This window comes from Lemur catta, chromosome 6, assembly GCF_020740605.2.
Source record: "Lemur catta isolate mLemCat1 chromosome 6, mLemCat1.pri, whole genome shotgun sequence".
In the NCBI taxonomy this organism is placed as follows: domain Eukaryota; kingdom Metazoa; phylum Chordata; class Mammalia; order Primates; family Lemuridae; genus Lemur; species Lemur catta.
In genome coordinates, this window is record NC_059133.1 from 93,929,970 (window position 1) to 93,949,760 (window position 19,791).

Here is a 19,791-nt window from a genome sequence, read left to right on the forward strand (position 1 = left end):
CCACAGCCTGTGCTGTCCCCGCTGCCACACCGGCTCTCCCGGTGAGCACGCGCTGCAGGCTGCTGCAGGAGGCACCCCCTCCTCACGCTCCCCAGGACCCTGCTAGGGAGAACCCCGTCTTCCCTGAGGTCCCCGACACGGGAGGGAGGCAGGCACTCTGTCCCCTGCCTGCCAGACCTGGCGCTTCCTCCCCACCCTCAGGAGGGCCACGTGGCCCAGGCTGGCCGCCTGTTTCCTTACCTCCTGCAACTGCCAGTTCACAGCCTTTATTTATTTTTCTAGGGTGGGGCGAGGGGGGCCGGATGTGTGTGAGGGGGTCAGATTCTTTGTTTCCTCAAAGTCCTCAAGTCTGAGCGGGGTTGACATGCGCTCTGTGTGCTCGGCTTGGCGCGTGCTTGGCTCCCCTCTCGCCAAACCGTCCTGACGCCTCGCCCGGCGCCTGCCCCACAGGCCGCGGCGACGCCCGGTGGGCAAGGCCTTCTCAGCTCTGCTGTCGTCCCCTTTTAGGTGCACGAGATTCTGAAGCGCACAGCCTGCTCCCGAGCCAACAACACGATGGGTAAGGACCCCTTCCCCACCCAGGGCCGAGGGCTGATGAGGCACCAGGGGGGCCGGAGCCGCCCTTTAAACAGCTCCCTTGGTGGCAGCAAAGAAGGAAACGAATGTCCCCCACGGAGGAGGAGGCTGCTTTAGCTTAGGCTGGGAAACTGCCTCTGCCTCCAGGAGCAGCGGATGCTCCACTTCTTGGTGGGGCTGGGGCTGCTCCCAGGCTGCTGTCACTTCTCCCAGGCCTTCCCCCGGGTCTCTGTCTTCCCTCTCCTTCCCCTGAACCACCTACTTTGTCCCTTCCACTTTGTCCCGACAGTTCTGCTGCTGCTCGCTTTTTCACCATCTCCAATGGTTTTTAATAATCACTGAAAACATGCAAGTTTTTATTTTTTTAAGAAGAAAAGCATCTTAGAGTTCCTTTAGTCCATTCTCCTCAGTTTACACATGAAGACACGGAGCCCCAGAGAGGGTGAATGACTTGTCTGAGGCCACACAGCAAGTGATGGTAGAGTCTGAATGTGACTTTTTTAAGTTCAGCATTCTTGTCACCATCTCTGGCTGAATCTGTTTGCCTGGTAGTTTGTTGCTTCAACAGGAGAGTCCCTGTCTTTTACGCAGGGGCTTGGCGCTGGGCGGCTTGCGCAGTGAGGCAGGCGGGCCGGATACTGACGCGCTGCGTCGAGGACGCGTGATGGCAGAGGTGAAAACGGGCGCCTGCCCAGAGCCCCGTGAGGCTGCTCTGGGGAAAAACGTGCCCACGCTTAGGCCACAGGCACACTCTGCACAGGATCCGCGCTGCTGGGTTGAACTCCCGTTCCCAAGGTGCTGCCATCTCACGGCTTTTGAAACCTTTGGGGGAACCACCTTCAGAATAAGCTCTGCGACGCCAAATCTTTGGCTCCTGAGGCAGTTTGTGTTGAAAAGAGTCCAAAGAGCTGTAGAGTCCAGTCTAGCGGACCAGGAGGCAGCCAGGCTGACGAATGAGAACAAAGGTGACGACGACAGTCGCTCGTGTTCCAGAGGAACTGAGGCGGATTGTGGGGCTCACAAGCGCCTCCCACCGAGGGCACAGTCGGAGCAGGCCTCGTGCCCGGACGGCCTGTTAGGATAGTGCTTCACCCCCACGGGGCACTGGCGTGTGCTTACGTTTGCTTTGATGTATTCATCTCGCTGCAAAGGTCCAGGTTACACTCCAAGTTTCAAAACCCGAGTGGTCCGTGCTGTGTTTCTCACCCGGAGCGTGGTGCTGTGGGGCGCGGGTGAGCCAGGGTGGTCTCGGGCCCAGCCCATGTCCGCGCACCGGAAGGACGCACTCTCCAAGGAGTCAGGAGATTTTAGTATGTGTTTTTTCTTTTCTCGGAGCCTTTATCAAATTTCTTGAATTTATCCTCACTTCCTGCCCAACCCACTTCTCAATTCCATTACTCTGACTTTCGCTCTCCCATACTCTCCCCAGTTTGACCAAAATTGCTCCCCCCAATATCATGGGGGACTTCTTACTCCCATATTTCGGTGGCCTTTTTCTCGGTGTTCCTCTTCCTTCACTTCTACACCCTTCCTGTCCTCCTTTACCCTCTGTCTCCCGGCAGCTGGCATCGGGGAGGTGCTGTTGCTCTGCTAGACGGCTGCCCTCTGTGTCTGGGTCCTGGACCAGCTTCCCTGCGACTCTTCTTCCTTCCTCCACATTTTAGACATTATCTTCTCCAGGACCCTTGGCCTTTGTACTCTCCATTCCTCTGTACAGATGACTTGCAACCGTCTGTTTTTATTCCTGATTCTCTTGATTCCAGCCCAGCGTCCCCAACTGCTGGATGGACACCTCCACTTAGATGTTCACCAGGGCTTCAACATCAGCATGTCCACTTCTCCCTCCTTCTCGCTCATGCTCTCTGACTGCTTTTCCTGTGCCTGTGACCACTGTCCTCTCCATTTTCGTTCACGTCATTCTCTTTGCCTGAATGTCCTGCTTGCGTCCTTCCCCAGTCTCACCCATGTCATCCCCAGATCAAATGTCGCTGTCCCCCCAGTTCTCCCTTGACTCCCTCTCCTTGGAACTCCTGTCAAACTCAATCTCTTCATTGCCTATCACCTATGCCCAGGGCTTAGGCTCCCAAGCCAGGGAGTCCTCTAGATGCGTCTGCACCGTATTTTATGCCCCCGTGCACCCAGCTGCCTGCCTTGCACACTGCACTCAGTGGGTTTGATTCAGAGAATTAGTGTAAACATGCTTGGGCTGCTCGCCCTACGGCAGTTGCCAGTGAGTTCCTGACCACGCGTGTCCGTGGACAAATGACTCCACTTCTCTGTATCTCACTCTCCTTTTATGTAAAATGGGGATAATAATCTCTATCTTGCAGAGTTTTTGTACAGATGAAATAGGCAGCTGTTAGTTTGTTTTGTAAACTGGAAAGTCCTTAAAAACTAAAGTTTATTTTGGGGGACAATCTCCAGGTTGCTTTAACACTGAAAGTTTTTTTTTTGTTAGTTTTTTTTTTTGTTGTTGTTGTTTTTTTTCACTGAAAGGTTTTTCCCTGTGAGGATCTGAGGATTTTGTTTTGGGAATGTCTCAAAGTCAAACATCACTGGGATTTTGTTGTTGTTGAGCAGTTCAGAAATTTGTCTTTCCTTTTGGACTTCAAAAAGCATTTATTGAGCACCTGCTACGTGTCAAATGCTGTGAGAGAAACCGAGGCATGGCAAGATGCAGTGAACCTAATTTCCACCCTTGAGGGGTCTTAGTTTAGCCAGGCAGACAGATCTGTGAAAGATGACTGTGAGGTGATGTGCAGGTGCTCTAAGATGCGCATAGAGGGCAGTGGGAACGCAGAGGAGGATGCATTAATGTCCATGTACACTTGTAAGTGTTGATGTAAATTATCTAATATTCGTTTCATAGCCCCTGGGACAGTAGATATGTCAGGAATGACCATATCCAGTTATAAAGAGGCTAAGTGACTTGTCCAGGGTCACATACTGAGTCAGAATTGTCAGGCCTGGGTCTAGAACTTGGGTACTCCTGTTCCAATCCTATTTCCATTACCTTCGGGACGCTACGAACTAGGAGCAGAGTTAGGCTGAGTCTTTCAAATCTGTTAGCCCCACAGCATTGCCAGCGAGTTCCTGACTATGAGTGTCCGTGACATTCACAGTAGCTGCTGGTGACTTACTAGCTTTGTAACAAGGGACACATAACTGAACTTCTCTGCTTCTTGGCAGAGGAGAACCCCAAAAGCCAGTTTTCTCGTGGTTTCACGTCAGCCTATGAAAATCAAATACCCCTTAAGCTCTTTGGCCAACTTACCCATCTTACTTAGAAGATCAAAAAGAAAGAGGAATGTGATCACCCTGAGAGGCCTCCAGATAATACAGACCTTGGAGCCACTGGGTAAATTTAGATTTTATTGCCCTTCTCCTAGGTTTTATAAGGGGCGGAGGGGAGTGCAAATGGCTAGAACTGGCTGGGATTCCCCCAGAGGACTGCTGCTTCCTACAAAGAAGAGAAAAAGGGAGAGCAGGACTGTACGTGGAGTTACAGGTCTTTTCACTGATCCTTCATAACCCTAAGAACCACCTTTTCTATGTGGTCATCACTTTCGTGACCAACTTAGAAAGTTTGTTCCCTTTTTTATTGTGCTCGATTCAAAATTCAGAAAATTGAAAAGATGATAAAGATAATAGCATTTTAGAAATATATCTGTTTATCTAGTATTATCACTCTTTTCTTTGTAGACTATACATTTTTACTGAATGCCTAGTTTTGCAAAACATTAACCTATATACAAGTGGTATGTATTGATTTATTTGTATTCCTGCCCTGTTCCGTGAAATTTCTGACGTGGCTTATAAGAAAAACAATAAAACAGTGTAATATAAATAATAAATTGAAAAAATAAGAACCAGGAAACACACAAATTAAAATAGAATGTCAAAACAAGGAGGCAAAAATAGAATACAAATATTCAAACCAGAAGGTCCTCTAGTTTCCACAGTTGAGCTGCAAATTTAACTTTCACCCAAAGTGAAAGGGGAACGTGGTCAGTGGTGTGGCTCTGGCTGTCTGCAGCGCCTGCGTTTTGTGTAGATATCTTGTTAACTCTATCACGCAGTTCCCTGCTTGCTTATGTAGAACGTATCTACGTATGTTCTCCAGGTAAACGTATATGTAAATTTATCTGGATGGCTCAAGATCACTGTTATGAGCACACGGTTTTTCATGTTCTCTCAAGGATTGCCAAAATATCACTAGGCTTGCTTTCCCCATGCTGCTCTGGTGCCTTGAATTTTTGAACCTGGTAACCTCCCTCCCTGAGTGTTACTATTTCAGTTTTGCTTTGCAGTTTGGGAGACAGGAAAACAACTCATTAGAATTTGGGGTAAGGAGAGTGTGACAAGGCAATGAAGGAGGGTCTGAGGATTCCGCCGTGGATAAGGTGCGGCGCATTGAGGAGTGGCTTTTATGAGATCTGCATTAGCTGTTGGTGGTTTCTAGCCATCTAGATACTTTTTCTCTCTTTCAAGTTTCCTGTTGTGAGAGCTGAGATTACCAGACAAGAGGTCCCTCTACAAGTAAGGTATTACTGTAACCAAAACAGTAAGGACCCCTTGCATGTGTACAGTTGTGTGCTTTCCAAAACACTTTCATACACATTATCTCATTTGATCCTTTGCACTAGGATTCAAACTAGCTTCAACATATATTGACTAGTTTCACAGCAGAGAGATTAACTGGCATGCCCACAGTGAGAGATTTAGAGCCAGACTTATACCCTAGGTTTCTTGGCTCTTTTTCATTGCTTTTTAAATCAATCAGTTAATAAATGGATGACGTTTTTGGGAAAGGTTTCCCAGAGAGGTGGAAGCTGAGCTCTTCCCAACGTAACAGCCATTCATTCATTCAACAACTATTTCCTGAGTACCTACTATGTGCCATTCACATTCTGGAACCGGGGAATAGAGTAGGGAATCAAAGCAACACAAATCCCTGCCATGAAACTTGGGGCTTATGTTCTAGTGACGGAAGGCAGAAAACAAACCAAGAAATAAGTAAAATGGATAGTATGTCAGGTAGGGATGACTGTCAGAAGGAAAAAATACAGCAAGAGAGGAGGTAGAGGTGAAGGGAGTGGGTGGTATTTTAAACAGGGTAGTCAGAAACGGCCTCCTGGTGAGCTCATCTTTGAGAAGAGGGAGTGAGCTGCATGGCTGTCTGGGAGGACAGGTACATGCAAGGGAAGCAGATAACACAGAAGACATGATGGCAGCAATTCCAAAGGGTCAGTTAGGGTCCCAACAGGAGAAAATGGCATATTCAAATTAGGGTGATTCAAGGCAGGCGTAATATAGAGAGAGACTGTTGACAAAGGGATCGGCAGGGAGCTGGGGGATACCAGGGGTGGTGTAGTAGCCTGGAGTTAACAAGAGTAGAGCTCTTCCCATCCAAGACCTGCAAGGACAGAGAGAGGCCACTAGAACACCGATGGACAGAACTGGGTGGAGGAAGTAGCCTCGCGCAAGTGACTGTTTAGGCAGAAGGCCAGAGGTCTAAATACTGCTGGACGTGGGGGAGGCCAGAGAGCACGGGAGCCGTTGGTGTCAGACAGAGAAGGGTGGACAGCACATCTGGAAGGGGAAGAAGGAAGATAGGCGCACACCTGGTCAGGCTGGAGAGGGGGGTGCCAGTTTCAGCTCTGGGATGAACACGTTGTAAAACTTGGGTCAAGTCGTGTTCCCTCTCTGTGCCTGTTTCTGCCCCCATAAAACAAATGGGGCCTCTAAATGCTCCTGAAACTCCTTTCCAGCTCTAACATTTCCCAGACTCTGTGACTCAAAGGAGCCACGTGGTTTCCTCTCCACATGAGCCGACGAGGCCCAGGAAGGGGACGAGCTTTCCTAAAGTTCTCAGAGAGCAGGTAGCTGGGCTACGGCCTGGACTGGGGCTTGCAGGATGCCCGTGGACCTCAGAGAGTGTGGAGTGGACAGTGCCAGTGAAAGGGAAGACGATGACACGGAGGATGCCAAGCACTTGGCAAGGATGGTTGCGAGAAGTTTGTCCTCCTAAATTAGTCCTTTGCACATGGCCACGGGCAACTCCACTCAGGTGTGGTTGGCCTCTGCTGGCCTCAGAATCACCTGGTGCACCTGTCCGGCTCCCACGGCAGACATGCTAAATCAGACTCTGCAGGGACAGGGTCCTAGATCTGCATTTCTAACAAGCTACCCAAGTGATTCTTAGCAACTCTAAAGTGAGCTACAGAAAAAGATTATGATAAAAATAAAGATATGGCGGCTGTAGCAGGCTTTTCGATCTACTTACACTTGGAAATGTAAAGAGCAGTGCAGAGTGCCCTGCCTCCGGGGGTTTGACCACCGGTGTTCCAAAGTACTCAAGGATAACCACGTCTATCTGTGAAGAGCTGAATTTTTGCCATTTTTCTGACATTGTTATATGAACATTCAGCATTCAGTCCCTTTTAATGCCCTAGCCGGTAGCTAGGTGTCTTAGACTTTTCCTTCCTCCCTCTCTCTCTTCCTTTCTCCTTCCTTCTTTCTTTCCTTCCTTTCTTCTCTCTCTGTCAATCTCTCTCTCTGTCAATCTCGCTCTCACTTTCTCTCCCTTTTTTTTTAAGGGTGTTTAAAATTAGTGTAAAAAGATAAAGCAAGAGGTCACTTTCTCTGACCTTGAAAAAGTGTAAGTGGACTGGCATTTGGCGATTTGGTCTAACTTCTAACTTTTTAGGATTCTTCTGTAACCTTCAGGAGGGACAACTCAGCTGTTTCCTCTCATTTGCCGCTGGATGTAGGGGACTAGGGACTACTGTCCACAATGTCCAGAGACTGAAAATACTGGTGAGTTTGGGTTCTGCACAGTGGTGCAAGCCTATGAGTGACTGTAAACTTGGTCAGCCCGTGATGCCTCCTTAATCAATGTCGTGTTTCCTAAGGTCAGTGCCAGGGCCCTGGAAGTTTACTCCGCCTGAATGCTTTAAAGTGCACTTCACCATGGAAAGAAACCCAAGCCTCCTTGACCATATCAGAGGAGGACAAACACCTTTCTTGCTCCTTCATATGGAAGTTATCATTGCTGTTTCAGGGACAGAAAATTACAGATTGATGGAGCTACACTGTCATGGACATTTTGGTGTCAGGGCATTTAAACAAATGTATGCTTTGGGCATCTCCCCTCCCCACTCAGGAGACGACGTCTTAATTATTTTGACCAAAGCCAGACCATGTTGTGTGTTATAAACATCTGGTTTATCATTCATCCAGCCGAACTGGTTTATATTTTGTTAGAAGAAAAGGCTTGGGATTAAAGGCATTTAAGTAATTAAGCACACGTCAAGACAATTCAGTGATGGGTAAATATAGTCTCTGTTAAATGCACCGTCTGGGGGCTCTGTTTTAGATTTGCGTCCGGCTGGAGTGCAAGGATGAAAGCGCAACGCCGGGCGGACTGGCCCTGTTCTGGGGGGAATCAAAACCAAATGGGTTTTTAGGAGCATAGCACCATTCCTCTAAGTACCTGTCCCAGTGGATAAAAGTTTTCTTTGAGTTTGCCCTGGAGGGAATAGCGCTGTGGTCCCTGTCACCCGGCAGTACTTGCAGATTTAATGAGACTCTCTTTGGGAGGTAGACCATAAACTCCCGTGCTTGGGTTGTTCCTTTGTGTCCAGGAAACCAAAGTTATCTCTAAGCCCAGTGCTAGGCCTCAGGCTTTGCATGATGGGTGTGTATTTTCAGGCACCAGTGCCGGGGCCTGAGCCTGCCCTGGTCATGTTTCTTGGCCCTGACCCCTGCCCTGTCCCTTAGGGACACAGAGGGACCACGTTGCTAGGCCTGGTTGCATCAGGCCGTACAGAGGTGTGGTCCTTGCTGGGCAGTGAGGAAGCACGAGCCTTTTCCTTGGGGCTTATTGTTCTAAGCAGCAGGAAGTACCTGGTGATTTGAAGGCGAGATGGGCATGGAGACTGGGGTCAGTGAGGGGTGCTCAGGGCTGTGTGCGGTTTGACTGAGACACTGCTTCTCTTTAGGGCAAAGGGGAAAGGAAAACATCCTCGGGCCTTCTCCTCCTCCCTGGCCCCCATTCCGAGAGTAATAGGACAAAAGGTTGGGTCTCTCTCCCTGGGTCTAGAGCAGAGAGGAAAGAATATAGATGTAATCCCGAAGAAGAAAGCTTTGCCATTATGGCCAGATGGATGGTGCATGATGGAACCAATTAGCCCATTTTTGCTGAAAAGAAAGAAAAAAATCAGAATTTCAATTTTCAAAGCAAGGACTCTTTAAAAAACGTTTGATTATTTTCTTCTTCTTTCAAACTGATTTCCATGCTTGTCTGGGGGTAGAATCTTGGTTTCTGAAGTCTGTGGGTGAACCAAGAGGCCAACGCGGTCCCCATTCTTGGCGAAGTTGTGTTTGAATAATCACATTGCAGCTGCCTCCCCTACTTCTCCTGTGGTGCACTCTCTCCTCCCTTCCCCCCCGCAGCCACTGCGGATCGCTCATGTGCCACCATCTGAAAAGTAGGAGGCACTCAGCCACGGGTGACAGAGAAACACTCAGTGACAGCATTTGAAGGCTCTGGATATCTGAGTTATGACACTTCAGTTTTCATTTCTGCATCTTTGCTCCAAGGCAAAGGACCTTGTGCCTGGGCTTCCTGTCCTAGAAGGCGGACTAATCAACTAGAGTGTAAAGTTTCTTCACCAGCATAGGATGCCCAGTGGAGCAGGGAGGAAGGTGAGTGCCTGTGATAAACAAGAAGAGAAACTGAGGGAACTGTAGCCACAGGGCTGGGGACTCCAGGACTGTCATCCCTCTGTGTTCCCAGTCATGACTAAGTGGGAGACACAGGTGAGAGGTGTGCTCTTGGACCTGGGTACCTTGCAGTCCCATGGGGAACAGAAAACAATGAGCAAACAACATCCTAGAAGTGCAGCAAGTTGCCTACTTCCTGTTGTGCCACACGCAGGAAGCTTTTTTTGAGATGGTGGGGAAGATGCATAGCTTTAGAGCCCCAATAATTTGAGATCTGTCTGAAGGTCTAGCAGCCAGGACCGGGAGTTTGGGTTGTTGGTCTAATGCTTCTAGATAGTCAGCTACTGTGCAAAAGCCAAGCAGAGAATTAGCAGAAGAGCTAAGTAGGTGAAACACCTGTTTGACTTTTTCCATGCAGTTTGGGGACTGTCTTCAGGGCATATGCAGCTGCCATGGCAACTATGGGCTGTGAGTGCAGGGATTGGGTGCGATGATTCCTGGGGTGTGGTCTAGCTGGGGCCCTACCCGCCTGTGATGCTTCAGCCTCTATCCATGCCAACAGCACTTTTGTAGCTTTGAACTACCCCCCAAAGCCCCTCCCGACTTGGAACTCCTCTCGTTGATTATTGTAGGGTGGCTTCACGTTGCTGTGGTTATGGCTCTTGAACTGATTAATGATGCTCAGAGTGAAATTGTAGTCTTATGAGTAAGACAAATCTGCAGCTCATCGAACCTCCCGGGCAAGCCCCCCATCTGCACTCCCTTTACCCACCCTTGGCTCCTCTCAACCCCCGAAGTTATTTCTCATGTGTTGTGTGCATGCCAAGGAGGAAACTCAAAAGCAGGAAAGGACTGGCCATTTGGTGACACAGCAGCACCAAAACACTCAGCTTTCAACTCATTGGAAGAGTGTCCACTTCACCGAGCTCCCTCCACAGCCTACTGGGGGCCTCCGCACCCACGTGGGGCCCAGGGAGAGGTCTTTGTGGTATCCTACATCCCAGAACTGCAGCAGATGTGGCGAGGTCTGAGGAAGAGGAGGCTGATGGAGGGGAGAGGATTGTTTGGGATCCTCTGCGGTCTCTGAGCATGTGGGTGGGGCATTGGGGAGGAACGGGAGGTGGAAAACCATGAATTTTAATGAGTCAATGTTGTCTAGATTTGTTATCCAACCTCGGCGTTTATTCAGAGCCATGCAAATGCAGATTTCTTAGCATTTGGACATCATACATCTTTCCCTCCAAAACCAATTATCTCCTCATCTGACTACTGTCTACAGTCTCTCTGGAAAGAATGGTTTGGGGCAGAAAGTAAGTGCGAGACAAGGGAAATCATTGTGTACCAGAAACTCCCCCTGCCTCCTCCCTCTCTGTGATTAAATGTGGATCCTCATATGGCAGGATCCTTGGTACTATGAGTGGGGAGATATAATCCCTCCCATCTGGAAGCCAGGGACCCAGGACAGACCATCCGACTCAGACAGAACATAACAGACCACTTTATAGTCTCTGAATAAAACCAAGAATGAAACAAGCAAATAACAATGACTTTATGCTGGGCAGAAGGTTCTCTGTTGTATCCTGGAGTTAGGGGGAACAGAGGCATTTGTTCATTTAACATTTGTTTAGCAGGGTCTGCTACATGCAAGTGGTGTCAGACACTGCTGGAATTAAAAAATAAATACCTTGTATAATTTTCAAACTTTTTGGCCTCAGGGTACTTTCACACTTTTAAAAATAATTGGGAGCACCCAAGGGGCTTTTGTTTAGGTGACTATATTGATCAATATTGTATGAAAAGGTAAAGCTGAGAAATATTTTTTTACATACGGAACATCTTTTATTCTGAGTTATACAAAATCAAAACTCCAAACAAGTACTGTTTATACGATCCACTATCATATATTTTTAAATGATACGATGATGTAATAGCTTTCTTTAAATCTGAGTCCTCTCACATTTGATACAGCACGGTATCATTTGTTTTATCTTTACTGACTCTGACTGCCAAGTCGTAAGGACAAGCGATTGCAGCCTCATTGATTCCAGGCAGCATTTCGATGCCTGATAATACCTGGACAGTGGACAGCATCCAACTAAAATATCAGTGTGGCTTTAATGCAGCAAAGAGCACATTCTATTCCCAGTGCCAAAGCACACTTGAGGAGTTATGTTGGGTTTGAATCGAAGAAAAAAGTCCAAGTTAAAATATGAAAACAAATAGTTTTCATTTGGTGGGAGCTGAAATGGAGGCTCACGTTCTAATCAAGCATCTGTTCCCTCTGGCGTTTTCCGAGTTGTTCAGAGTCTGCGAGGCCAACCCTGCGCCCCGTGGCTGCTCCGGCCTCGCGTTCCCTTTGCCTCCGGTCATCCGTACTGGGTGCTGCCCTGCGGTCCAGAAGACGCTCTTTGTTTCTCTTAATATCAGGGTCCCTTTTCCTGTCCTCTTTTTCATCACTCATCGCACACCGAGCTTTCTCGTGGTGATATCCGGGGCCACCACTGGCGGTATCTCTTGAATGTCTTTCATTAAAATATCACTGTCTACTCTGAGACTACTTTTAAGTCCGCTGAGCTCCTTTGCGGCATTCTTCTTCTTCTTTTCAGCCCTCATCTTCCTTTTTTATTCGCTGGGTAACCTTCTAGCCACGTTTTACCTGTGAAACTCACTAGCGCATGCGCTGCAGGGTCACTCCGACCGGAAGTCTGCGGCACTGTGAGTGCCCAGATGCGCATGCGCACGTTTCATCAGCGCCGGGGATGATGCCGGCACGTGCCACAAAGCCCCACTGTGCACTCATGAGAGGAGAGTGAAAAGGCAAATAAGGTCTTGGTACTATTGTAAAAATAGTGTTGACCTCATGAACCCCATGGAGAGGGCATGGGGACTCCCAGGGGTCCCCAGACCGCATCTGGGAGCTGCGGTCCTGTTGCCCCTGCCTACCTGTCCGAGCTGCTGCGCTCCGGCCGGGCGGCTCAGTGACAGGCAGGCAGTCAGCACTGCCTTGTGAAGGAACAGGACGTGCTGGAAGTGAGTTCAGATAACTGTGGTGGAATCCTTTTATTGGTCATACTTTTATTGATCGTAATTAAAATAATCCACATAACCATCCCTATGCTGTCACTGAACACAGAGATTCTCAAGTGACAGTTGTGGCCATGGTGGCGCTGGCAGTGGAGGGTTATTGGACTGGGAGACCTGGATCTCTGAAGCCAGGAGGAACGTGAAGTTTGGGAGGGCATATCTGATATTAAAATGTAACTTTGCATTTGGGAGAGTGAAAAAGTATTGTTGTTATACTAAGAAGTATAGCTTGGCAAAAAGTTCTAGCCTGGAAGGATATGGAAAAGGATGCCGTGATCTCAGCTGGGAGGCAGGTGACGGTTTAATATTTATCAAAAACTAAGACTTAAGTTGAAAAACCCCTGCCCCAGAGTCACCGTTTTCATCTTCCTTTCTTCTGCAGGTATTAACTCTCTGATAGCAAACAATATCTATGAGGCCGCCTACCCTCTGCATGATGTAAGTACCCATTTTCTCTGGCGTGCTCTCTGTAGTCTCCAAAAAGTTGCAAACCATGATTTTCAGTGGCAATGCAGTGGGTGAATACGTGCCAGGCAAGGCAGGAGTGACTCGTGACATTAAAACACCACTCATTGCGGACAGTAATCCCCGGGTTGATATTTGCCAGTCTTCTCAAAATGTACCTCCAGTGATTTCTCCAGACGGCAAAATGGTTTTGTTAATATTTGAGCTCTCCCCGCACTCCCTGCCCGTGTTTCTGGTGAAAGTGCGATTGCCTGGGTGTGGCACGCGGGTGATGAGGGAGGAGATTTGGGGGTGGGAGGTGGTGGAGGAAGCTCAAAGGCCTGGGTCATACGCAACCTTCAGACCCTCCGCTGGCTGAGAGAGATATTTTGACCATGAGAGTTCCGTGCAGATGTGAAATTCCTCCTTCACATGCAGGTACTTATTAGTGTAAGATGAGTATTTTTTTACTTTAACATTTTTGAAGGAAATCTCTCCAAATTCCTTACACAGTTGTTTGGTTAAGTAAAGAAAACAGAATGACCATAATTAAAGTTTTGTTAATGACTGGAAGTAACGTTAGGAACATCCCACGACACTATGCAAAGACATTCTTCAAGACAATTCGTGAAGAACCTAACTGGTCTTTGAACTAGATGCCTCCACGGCCTCAGTGCTTACCTGAGGGGTCACATCTTGAGCGTGTGTCACGCAGCGGTGCCACATGAGACTGCCGCAGTGGGACCTCCCAGATACCCAGCAGGAGCTACTCAGGGGGGAAGCTTCTCCTTCCTGCCACATTTGCTGTGGCACATACGCTGCTGAGTCCTGCCAGTTCTGCACAAGGGTGAGCGTGGCAGGCACGGGGTGATTTCCACGTGATGTGCTGCCCCGTTACAGGCCCCAGCTCTGCCACTGCGTTGGCTACAAGGAGGCACCACAGCCTCTGAAGCGTGTGAAGGGGGCATCTTCGTGTGGCGAGTGTTGATGACCAAGAAAGTGGAATATCGGCCCCTTACTGTGCCATGCTTTTGACCTGCTTTAAATGGGAATGAAAGGGATGACATTAGAAAATTAAAAAAAAAAAATCCTTTCTCATTTGACATCTGTTCTTGATAATTCCACTGGCTTTATCTGGCATCCCTTTTCTCCCGCAGGGTGAATATGATAGTCCAGGGGATGACATGAACGACAGAAAGGTAAGCCTGCCTCGCGCCGTGCTGAGTGCTGTGGGCACGCGGAGTGTGCAGAACTGGCTGAAGTGTCCTAAGTGTTCTATTTACTCACTTCTCTATTTTCAACAGTTTTTCCATAATCCTCTTCACCACCCCCCAGGCATTTGGAAATGTGAGGACCATTTCTGGTCATCACAATGACTGCGTGTGTGGTTGCCACTGGCATTTAGTGCCTGGGGACCAGCGTGCTAACTGTCCTGAAATCTATGCAGCAGTCGCACACAAGCCCATCCCACCCTCCAACGAGAGCGCTGCAACTGAGAGACACTGGTCACCCAAATTCCTTAACTGACAGATGCAGAAACTGAGACATAGGGCACCTTGCCCAGGGTCACACAGCCATAGTAAACACAGGTGGGGCCTGGGACACCTCTGAATCCCAAATCCTGCTTCAAATGTCTGACGCTCTGCGCCACTCGGGAACATCTTTAGTTATTCCTTTTTTCCTCTAGGCAGGCAGGTGGCGTGTACTGCCCCCAAATCAGAGGTGGGAAATGTGAGGGTGACAGAGGCTCAGTTGTGCTACATGTCCCGAAAAGCTGGGACTTAGAGGTCACAGTCGGGGGAAGGACAAGGGTGCCTTTGGAAGGATCCCTCAGTGCCAGTCCAGCTCCTGGCTGTGCAGCTCTCCCCAGCCCCCTGCCTAGATCTGTCTGTCCTGTTTGCTGATGCTCTGGGATCATGGCTGTGCCCCTCCCCTGCCACCGCCTCTGTCGTGGGGACAGAGCCATGACTCCTCATGCCGTCCTCCCACCCGGCTTCTCCCAGCCCTCTAATGAGCAGAGGAGGGTGGGCGAGGGTGGGAAGGAGGAGGAACTGAAGCTCAAGACGTTTCCCTCCCCCCACTCTGTTGTCTGGAAAATCATTCATCCCCCAAGTTGCCTTGTGAGCTGCCTTCTTTTTATCCTGCCTATTAGTCCCTGTTATGAAGTGTTAAGTATTAAAAACATAAAAGGTCTTTTCCAGAAATACTGCTGTGATTGCTTACACATGTCCCCTCTCTGCCTGCCCAGGGAATCTACTGTAGTATTGTGATGTCTTAACCTCATCTGTTTTCTATCTGATGCTAATAGTCTCGGTGTTTAATTTCCTGAAAAGTCCCGCATCAGATTTAAAGGAAAAGGAGGAAGCAGTTCTCCCTGGGTCTCACCTCTCTCGCCCAACCATTTTCTGTCCTCCCACTCTTCTGATTTCTTGTTCCTCCCCTTTAAATGGTGATCACCATCCGCTGCCTGCCTAAGAAAGCTCCTGCTGGGTGGCGGTGACCCCAGCCTGTCTAGGAACATTACCGAGAGCAGGAACACACAGCAACTCCTGGGAGAAATCAGTCAGCCTTCTGTGATCTGCACTAATGGAAGAAGTAAATTGTGGAGTATCTAAAAAATATATATATTTCCCTTTTGAAACATATTAAATTATTCTTAACAACAATAACATCTTTTAACAAAAAGTTTTCCCACCAGAAAATGTTGCTTCAGCTGATATGATGATGTCAGTGCACACGCCAGCCGGTAGAACAGGCTGAGGCTAGGGGTCAGGGAGACAGCAGCCAGCACGGAGTTGCATCTTGGGGGTGGCTCCCAGAGTTGGTGTCAGAAGGATGGTCCACGGAGGCAAACAGGTCTTTGAAAGACAAGAGGACCTTTTCTTGTGGCTCTTCCTTGGGTTTACTGGGAAGTCCTGGTGTCCTCTGCCAAGGTCATGTTGGGGAAGTGAGCCTGGCTATGATGGGGCCTGAGAGAAGCCACCAGGGAGGGCACAAGCCTTTTACTGTCCATCTGAGTTGGGAAACCGGTAGCCAGCAAGGACAAGAGATGGGTTTCAAGGTCCATGAGTGACTGTGAAGTCAGACTAAAACCCTCATGTCCAGATCCCAGCCAGTGCTCCTCAGCTGTGTTGACACAGCTTCTTCTGTACGGCCAGAGGAATTCTCGCCACCGGCTGGATTTGTTCTGTAGCTTCAGTGGCATGTGGGAGGTGGCCGCAGTGTATCCTAAAGAAGAGCAAGGACCTTTGAATGTGCGCAGCATATTTATTTGTTTCCATTACATTATAATCACCAAGTGTTCTTCGAGATGGCTGCAGGGAGGATTCTGATTAAGTGTAAGGGAGGACTCCCTGCATTTGGAGCTGGAGGACAGGAAGAAGGCTTGGGAACTGCAGTGAGGGTTGGCCTCTCTGGGGGCCTTTTGGGATGACTTGCAATGGTATCCCGAGCTGCCAAGCCTGCCAGCACCTGGATGCTCTCCTTCACCCTTCCTTGCAATTTGTGGCTGTTGCCATGATCTTCCCGAGGCCCAGGCTCGTTTCAGGCAGACTCCAGGCCAGCGCAGAAGCCCTGGAGGATGCCCATCGCATTCCCCTGCAGCTTGCCCTAGTGCTGTGGTGCAGTCTCGGTGACTCACCCTGAGCTCGGTGGGGGCTGGAAGTCTCTCTCTCTCTCCCGGCTCCTGAGGGGTAATTAGGAAGAGGCTTCCTCCCTCTGCAGAGCAGGGGTTTCCTGCCTTCCTAGAAGCCAGGGCGGTGGGGAGAGGGAGCAGTCTGGGGGTAGACGGGTCCGTCCTGGCTTCCAGAAGCTGCCTAGTTTCCCAAAGGTTCCTGGGAAAGTGACTGTTACCATGTCCTGAGGGCTGCCTGGTTTCTGCTGGCTCCCTGTGGCTTCTTCACCCACTTACAGGGGAGAACCCAAGGTGCAACACTGGAATGTGATTTTCTTTAGCATTTTTTAAACCCGTAGTCCTGGGTTTTCCAGCCTTTGCAGGTGGCTGTCTTCTCCAGTGGACAGTAAAGTGACCCATTCGAAAGGATGTGCAGAGTCAGTCGTGCATTTTAGAACCTGGCTTCCTGGCAAGAAAACTACTTTTCTTCTTGGTTTCACTTGAGGATTAATTGTGCCACGCTGCCCAACTGTCATGTTACTACGTGGAGAAATTGAAACTTAGAGCATTGAAATTACTTGTCAAACAATCAAACAGGTCAACGTGGGACCTGGGAGTAGAGACCAGGTCTCCTCCACTCAGTCCCACCGTCTCGTGAATGCCTCTGAGGTGGCCACAGCATCATCCTGCCTGTCTCAGGTCTAGCTGCCCTTTGAGGAGCTTGTAGCCTCAGAAAGGGCCACAAGCCCCAAGCACCTTGCATTGCAAAGGGTTGTTGCAAAGGGTTTTAATCCTTGAGTTGCTTTATAGTCTTATGAAATACTTCAATCGATGACCCACTGTCAAATGTGATCCCCAGGGAGTGGAACTTGCTGCTTGTGTGCTCTGAGTCCTGGGGGTTGTCGTTTCCTGCTGTAAAGGCTTGGGCCAGACTGGAATTACATCCAGGGCCTCTGGAATAAGGCATGTCCTTCTTGAAGCTGCAGGTTGTTGGCCTTTCTGGTTGGCCAGTTGGTGAGGAGAGGACATGGTGTATCTCCAAGGGAGGAAGTGGATTTGCTAAGAGCTGCATTAGAAGATTCTAGATTCTTCAAGTTTAAAGGACTGTTCTAAGTTACTGAGGGCATCCCGCTGCTCGTTACTTGCACCATGCTAATCGTCATGGGACAGAGACTCCAGAGCATGCCTCCCTCCACTCTGACTGCTGGTCTGTTCTGGGATGCTGGGACCTGGAGTTTAGCATGATCCACTTGGTCTTAACTATGTGTGATTAAACCTTCTTAGACATCAGGAGGGACCTACAGCACTCTCCAGCTCCCTCTCTGCCTCCCCTGCAGGTGACGGAAGGCGTGTGAGCTGGCCTGGCCATCCAGGCATACCTGCTGTGTCACCTTCTGGCACTGTGCTCTGTAGCTCCAGCTGTCTGTCTCAGGGGATGCCTAATCATTGCCTCCTGTTTCCTTCTGTCCTTCTGTATCAAGCTCAGACAGCTTTCAGGGCTCCTCTTCCTCTATAACCACAAGCCATGGACGTAGCTTGTGCTTAGAGGATACTGCATTGAGAGAGGGACTCTGTGGAGGTTTCTTCCAGCAGGTCTGGGATCCAGCCAGGGCTAAGGCTTCTGAGGCTGGCTGTCAGCTTGGGCTGGGGCTGACTGGGCCATACTGTCTTCGCTGATCATTTCTGTTTTCCCTTCCAGGGCAGCGGCAGATAGGTGTTGTCAGGCTCAGGTTTTGTCTGGACATGTGACTTGGGGAACAGTTTGCTTTGGCGGTCAGAGCCTATGAGGCAGACAGTGACGTCCCACAGCCCTCGAGGGGGGCCCTGGCTATATCCCTGACGCAAACTGGTCTCCCTGTGGGCCACAGATGATGCCACTGTGACAACCGAGTGCTGGAAAAGCCCAGGGCTTGCACTCGGGGGAGGGAGCCGAGACCCAGGGCAGTAGAAGCACCCAGGATGAGGCAGGAGGAGAGGTACTGACAACTAGACCAGGTCCGGAGCCCCCACCCTGGAGTGAAGAGCATCAGTGCTCATGAATCCAGACCGTCCTCTGCCCTTTGTGCGCATGAAACCCGTTTTTGTATCTGGGATTCCTCCTTTGCAAATGGTAGTAACTGCGGTGCAGTTTGGCCCTCCAGGGCCCGTGTAATTTCTGGTTCTGTTTTGCAGTTGCCAGGAGATACTATGACAATAAACGCCTATCACCATTAAGTAGGAATGCCAGCTCTCACTTCAGTTTTAATATCATGTCTCTAAAGATTCTTAGGTGAGCAGGACGGCTTTCTGTGGGGCTGATGTCCAAATGGTTACCCACAATACCCGTTAGAGTAGGTTCACCTGGACAGATTTCCCTGTAAATTCTATGTGATGGGTCAGGAGCAGGAAGAATGTAACAAAGTGGCAGCTGTATCATAGGCCTGTTAATGCTTTACATTGAATTTGATTAAGTGCCAGTATCTATTCAGCATAGATATCTATTAGTAGATGAGGTCTGATGACGGCCCATTACTGAATCACTTTGTTTACGGGCTGATGATCAGCAGAGCTTGCTGGCCATGCCAGTTCTGCCAAAGTTGCTGCAAAAACATCCCAGGATGGCGTGGCCCGATACGTGTGGTGCATTGTTTCCTCCCTCAGCCTCTTACACGTGTTCCACTCGGGTTTTTCCTCGCCCCTCCCCTGGAGCCACTCTTGCCAAGGTGATCAGTGACCTCCAAGTCTCCGAATTCCACGCACTCTCTTCTCCATTCTCATCTGACCTGACTCTCAGCAGGGTTTGACACAGCCTGTTACTTTCCTTTCCTTGGAACCCTTTCTTCCCTGGGCTTCCAGGACACCACGCACTCCCGGTTCTCCTTCACTCGCCAGCTGCTCCCTCTGTGTCCGCTGCCAGCTCATCAGCATCCCCTTGGCCTCCACAGGGTGGAGCGCCCAGGGCCCAGCCTCAGGCCTCTTCTGGACCTAATCTCTCTTCCTTGTTGACGACATCCACTGTTTAATGATTTTACAAATCGTCTCTTCTTTAGTAACCCCCAAGTTTACTGAACTCTCTTATGAACTCCAGATTTTTATATCCAGCTACGTACTCAGCATGTCCCAAGAATGCCTACAGAGCATCTCACGTCAGTCATCCCTCAGTGAGCTCTTGGTTCCCCTCCTAACCGGCTCTGCCTACAGTCTTTTCCCTCCAGTAAAAGATATCACTGTCACTCAATGGCTCAGGCCAAATTCTCATTTTTTCTCACCCCACATCCAATCTAACAGTAAATCTTATTGGCTCTACCTTTAAAATCTAAGCAGAATCCGCCACTTCTCACTATGTCTCCCACTGCCCATGGTTCAAG

At 49.3% G+C, this 19,791-nt stretch overlaps 1 protein-coding gene across 1 annotated transcript in view; it reads left to right on the top strand.

Moving 5' to 3' along the window:
- ANO2 (anoctamin 2) overlaps nt 1–19,791 on the top strand; it is a 329,714-nt gene that overhangs the window by 88,185 nt on the left and 221,738 nt on the right. Inside the window, exons 6-8 of the mRNA XM_045554545.1 lie at nt 508–559; nt 12,770–12,825; nt 13,989–14,030. Coding sequence (XP_045410501.1) covers nt 508–559; nt 12,770–12,825; nt 13,989–14,030 — 150 coding nt within the window. The remainder of the gene's footprint in view (nt 1–507; nt 560–12,769; nt 12,826–13,988; nt 14,031–19,791) is intronic.